The 6307-nt window shown below is 32.7% G+C and overlaps 1 protein-coding gene across 1 annotated transcript; it reads right to left on the reverse strand.

Moving 5' to 3' along the window:
- Positions 1–1044: 1044 nt before the first annotated feature.
- Positions 1045–4599, reverse strand: LOC121366861 (embryonic protein UVS.2-like; the record flags this gene model as incomplete). The annotated part of the gene is made up of 3 exons (XM_041491134.1): positions 1045–1166; positions 3844–3931; positions 4447–4599. Coding segments are annotated over 3 exons (363 nt in total), but the record flags the coding sequence as incomplete, so codon positions are not given.
- Between the last annotated feature and the right edge of the window lie 1708 nt (positions 4600–6307).

Raw genomic sequence — 6307 nt, forward strand, 5'->3', positions numbered from 1 at the left:
TTTAGAAGCTATTCCAGTAATCAAAGAAGACCAAAAGCTAAGCATCCTGATTTTGATCTTAATATCCAGAGGGAAAACACCCAGTTCGCCATAAACCATAGGTAGTGGGGTATTTTTTCTAAATTTAATTAAGTCTTTAAAACAATTGTATTTGTTCAATATTTTGATTATTGCTAAATCCCCATATTTCTGAAGAATATAATAGAATTGGAAGAATAGTACTATCAGAAATGCGTAACTGACAGTCTATAGGTAAAATCATTCCTTTTTTTCTTTTTTGCTTGCAATATAAGCGTCTTTTTTGCTTGAATAAATGATCCATTTATACAACAACAACAACAAATTATGCCTAGGTATTTATAATTATCTACAATATCTAATTTTATGTCTTTGATGTAAAATCTCTTATTTTTAGATAGTTTTGAACCAAAGATAAGTATTTTAGACTTATCAGCATTTATTTTTAATTTCGATTTTTCACAAAATTCAGGAAAAAACATTTAATGATTTTTTGGTGCGAGTCTTCTGGACATTCAGCCAAAATTATTGTGTCATGAGCATAAAGTAATAAAGTAATGACTATAAATAAATATGGTTGATTCCATTACATTGTTTGTGTGTTAATGAATCTTCTAAATCATTTAGATACATAGCAAATAAAATACCTGAAAGGTTTTCGCTTTGGCGTACACCGTTTTGACATAAACAGTAAGCAGAATATTCATTATGGTGACTAATGCATGATTTCATTCCTTGATACATGTTATAAATAATTCTTAGACACTTTCCATTTATATCTAAACTTAAATGTTTTTGCTATAAACCTGTTCACCAAACTGTGTCGAATGCTTCAGAAAAATCAATAAAGGCACAATATAGTTTTTCCTTCGTTGTTTTACAATTTCAAATAAGGCATATAATGACAAAATGTGGTCAGTTGTACTATAATTCTTGCGAAAATCTGCTTGATTTTCCTTGAGTTTTTTTGTGGAATCAAGAAATATAGTTATAGCTATCATTACAATGTCATCATGTATGTCTCACCATTATAAATCTTAACGTAGTCGGCCAAACATCCGCTGCTCGATTCTATCTTCATATTCAGGAACTTTATCTGAACAAATCTTCCCGGTGATGTAGAGATTTTCCACGAACAATCCATGTTGCTGGAGAAAAGACAAAACAAAAAGAACAAAAGAACAACATATTTGTAATGTGCTGGGTACAGTCTGGTTCCTATAAAACTAGCAACATATTGTAGATGGCACATTACCGCATATCGTCGTAATATGTGAATCACACTCGTTTAGTTGGTTCCTATAAAACTAGCAACATATTGCAGATGGCGTATTGTCGCATATCGTTGTAATGTGTGAATCACACGTGGATACCTGGTTTACATAAAATCAGCAACATATTTCAGATGGCATATTGCCGCATATTGCCGTAATATGTAAATCACGCGGATAGCTGGTTTACATAAAATCGCAAACTCAGTGAACTGAGGTTACCCCACAACCCACTCCTCAACTTCTGCGACTGTGTTCCCAAAAACATGTATGAATAGCATGTGTGTGTGCGCGCGCGCGCACGTGTGCATGTGTGTATGTATGTGTGTGTGTGTGTGTATATATATATATATATATATATATATATATATATATATATATATATATATATATATATATATATATGAAATATTTATTTAACTAACATTAATTCCTCCAAATTTAGAATGAAGCCACTAGAGCCTTGATGCCATATTTCTATTGTTAGTAATAATGACCTTGACCTTCGATGGAGTGGCGAAACGGTTAAAGATACAATGATTATATACCTATATATGAAGATTTTTTTTTAAAAGGCGATAAGAAATAAATTGGCCAGATTGGTGACGTCATGGTGTCACGTACGTGCGTACATAAGGACAAGTGGCGCTGATCTCCTATGTACGTACCTGCATACGTACGTATGTACAAATAACGCTCACGTCCAACGTACGTATATACGGACAAGTGTCGCTGATCTCCTATGTACGTACCTGCATACGTATGTATGTACACATAACGCTGACTTCCCACGTACGTATATATGGAGAAGTGGCGCTGATCTCCTAGTCGCGAGGGGATAATGAATTTACATACTTTATAAAAAACGAATGATTAAATGTTTTAAGTTATTTTATAAAAACGTGAAACAAAAAAATCATAGGAGTAAATAAAAACAATATCTTAACAAATTACCACCAGACTGCAAAGGTTTAATCTACTTTACTGATGCAGGGATGAAAACAACTATAGTACTGTCGGAAATAGAATAAAAATTATGTTCGTCGATTATTTCTTACATATTAAAGAGACTAGTAAATATTATGTAAATATCTATTTAATGATAGTCTACCTAATTTAGCATTTACTTGTTTTGGCTCTCATTGATGTATAAGGTGGTGTTTACTCTTGAAATTAAAATAAAGATGTCAGTAAACGGGTGATTTCTGCACTTTATTGGAACAGACTATAATAAATTTTGACAACATGTGTCAATTTCATTGCTGTTACAATATATGAGGGACTGTTTTTGATGACAGTTTACCCCTATTCCTCTCAAAAACTAAATATTTCTAGACATTTATAAGTAACTTTTAAGCAAAACTGTCAAGAAACATTCTGAGTTTGTGATCTATTATACTGGTATTAAAGGTGCTATCTCAAAGTTGCATAATGACAGCAATTACAAATCATGTTTTTATTACATTTTACTTTTACATTTAAAGACTACACTTTTAACTATATGAATTATATAAATGATTATACGAAAACAAATTATACTAGTAGAAAATACATTTTTATTGGAGAATCTTTATCACAAACAAATGCTCACATATAACAATGATATAGCACCTTTGAGTTGTTGCAAAATTGTGTACATTTCTAATGTACTAATATTGAATTTATATTCACTAAATATGCTGGTCATAATTAATAATTTATGCTGCGTTTCAAAATAATCAGTTAACTTAAAGTTATAAATTAAAAGTTTGTTTAAGGGTAAATGAAATTGACACAGATCATATATAGTCTGTTCCAATAAAGGCCACAACTCTGTTTACTGACAACTTTATTTTAATTTCAAGAGTAAACACCACCTTGTACATCAATGAGAGCCAAAACAAGTAAATGCTAAATTAGGTAGTGTATCATTAAATAGGTATTTACAAACTATTTACTTGTCAGTTTAATATGAAATAAATAATTGACGAAAATAATTTTTATTCTATTTCCGACACTACTTTAATAGACCATGATGCATATAAAAGATCCCTTGCTACTAATAGGAAAATGAAGCGGGTTTCCTCTATATGACCATATGTTTGAGCTTGAATAGCCGATGATTAATACATCAATGTGCTCTAGTGGTGTCGTTAAAAATAGTTTTTTTAACTTTCACCCATGTACTGAAAATGAGATTTAGGATTTATTTTATTTACATGTTGTTGTTTTTGGTGTTAATTGGTGTGTTTTTTGTGTGTTTTTTGGTGTTTGTTTGTTTTGTTTGTTTGTTTATTTGTTGTTGTTGTTTTTTGTTGTTGTTGTTTGTTGTTTTTTTTGTTTTGTTTGTTTTTTTTGTGTGGTTTTTTTTGGGGGGGAGGGGTATATTTGAAAAGTGTTCAGAGAATCGGTGTGGGTTCAAACATGATAATGTCTTTTTATATGAATTTTAACATGTTTTACTACACCAATTTATCGGTTCCCTTTTGACCCAGCGACAGAATGTTTTTTTTAGGTTTTTTTAGAGCTATACTGAAAGTGGAAATATTTCATACGAACACTACTACATACTTACTTGGCATAACTAAATGGGTAGTTAGGCGATGTAAGTGTTCTCACATAGTAGTGGGCAGTTAGTTCCTGGTCACTGCAGCTGCAACGTTCTGCAAAATATAATATTATCTGGTGTACAACAGACACATATTACCTCGGGTCTGTCTGTGATAGTTTGAATCCTCTGACGCTTTAAGTTCTCAGTTTGTATGTGACGTTTTCACGTATTACCTCGCGTCTGTCTGTATGATATCTGTTCAATCCTATAACGATTTTAAATTCTCAGTTTGTATTTGACGTTTTTACGTATTACCTCGGGTATGTCTGTGATAGTTTAAATCCTTTAAAGACTAAGTTCTCAGTTTGTATGTGAAGTTTTCACGTATTACCTCAGGTCTGTCTGTGATAGTTTGAATCCTATGAAGACTTTAAGTTCTCAGTTTTTATGTGAAGTTTTCACATATTATCTCGCGTCTGTCTGTAATTGTTTGAATCGTCTAAAGACTTTAAGTTCTCAGTTTTTACATAACGTTTTCAGATATTTCCTCGTGTCTGATTGCATTATAGTTTGTATCCTATGAAGACTTTAAGTTCTCAGTTTGTATGTGAAGTTTTCACGTATTACCTCGAGTCTGTTTGTATGACAGTTTGAATCCTCTAAAGACGTTAGATTCGTCAGTTTTAAACAGGAGAGTCGTGGCACCTCGGGTACGGCAAAACTGGGGCTGTTCATTTCCACACCATGCACCTAGAACGTTACTGGTAGATGTCCAGTTACCTGTAAACAACAACAATGTATCATGACGTAATACATACATACATACATACACACACACACACACACACACACACACACACACACACACACACACACACACACACACACACACACACACACACACATATATATATATATATATATATATATATCTAGCTTCCCGCAAAGAATGTTTACATTGAAACAACGTCTGACTTCACAGTCAGAAACAGTCAGTGATGTAGGCCTTCTTCGCGTCACATATTAATGCTTAGCAAATTTAAAATGGCAGTGATATTTTTTTAAGTTTGTCGTTGAAGATTTATTTTGTTAATAATAATTCAAGTACTTCAATCGGGATTTTGTGAGTACAGTAGGTTATACATTTTTGATTTGTGTGTCCATTTGTTGCACTATTTCGGTTGAGAAACGGTTGGAACATGGTGCCACAAGTTTTGAATACAGGCTATATATAGGATATGTAACAAGATCCAGACGTAGTAAGAACCACACTTTCTACATCCTTCTTGACTAGTAAAACACAATTAGCTCCACTATTACATGCGGATCTAACAGCAGCCCATTGAAGCTCATGTCCAGTTGACCTTTCATTCGACCAATCAAATCCTTACTTGCAAAATCATGCCAGTGATTTAAAAAGAATTTAAAAACATTCGGGATTATGCCGAGGGTATACGAAATGATTCAGATGAATTACGAAGTATGCCAGAAACTAATTTCAATATAGAATTTTATATAAAATTCGTTTCAAGACGAAAAAAACAAACACGTGATGGTATAGCCATAAAATCTGTTTATACTAGTATACAATCCAGAGTTTATTACTGCACTTTTCCCCCTGTTTTTTCAACCAACGAGTTCGCCTATTGCATAAATAGTCTCGACCGATATTTTTAGAATTTGTATGCTCCCGAATATCGTTATAAAAGGCGAAGTGTAATTGGTCGATATTTTGTGAGTACGGTAGGTTATACATTTTTGGTTTGTTTGACCATTTGTTGTACTATTTCGGTTGAGAAACGGTTGAAAGATGGTGCCACACGTTTTGAATACAGGCTATATATAGGGTATGTAACACGATCCGGACGTAGTAAGAACCACACTTTCTACGTCCTTCCGGACTAGTCACCTATAACCTTGCTTTTATTTTAACAAAATAAAAAGTACAGATATTGTAAAGTGGTGACACAGCAATATATTTTATTTAAAACTCGCAGTCATTTGACTGAATGCCTATACCATTCCCAAGATGTTTTGGTGTTATTATCCGATTTCCGGTAGTAGTTTCCACATGACAATAGTAATAGTTTCTATATCGCTTTTGACTGAAACATATTACAAAAATATAAATTGAAAGGGGTTGCGCGATATTAAAAATGTCAGGTTACGACGTTTTGATATATGGTTATTTGGCTCGGTTCGATAACGGTGTAAAAATCGAGCTTCATCTGAACCTCGCCAATTAACCACGGTATAAAAGCATAGTAACTGATATATAAAGGTTTTTACCAGAATATTTTTTGGGGGGTATCGTCAGTAGCATATATTAGGAATAAAACAATTGTATTATGCTAGTCTATGGCAAGGATAATTATCACTTTATCATATAATCTCAAGCTTAATACAACATGTTTTTGTAAATTGTATAAGCTACTTTAATTGCAGTCCGCCATTGCTAGATATTCAAATGACGTAAGAATATGTGACA

The sequence above is a fragment of the Gigantopelta aegis genome, unplaced genomic scaffold (assembly GCF_016097555.1).
Source record: "Gigantopelta aegis isolate Gae_Host unplaced genomic scaffold, Gae_host_genome ctg7520_pilon_pilon, whole genome shotgun sequence".
Lineage (NCBI taxonomy): Eukaryota > Metazoa > Mollusca > Gastropoda > Neomphalida > Peltospiridae > Gigantopelta > Gigantopelta aegis.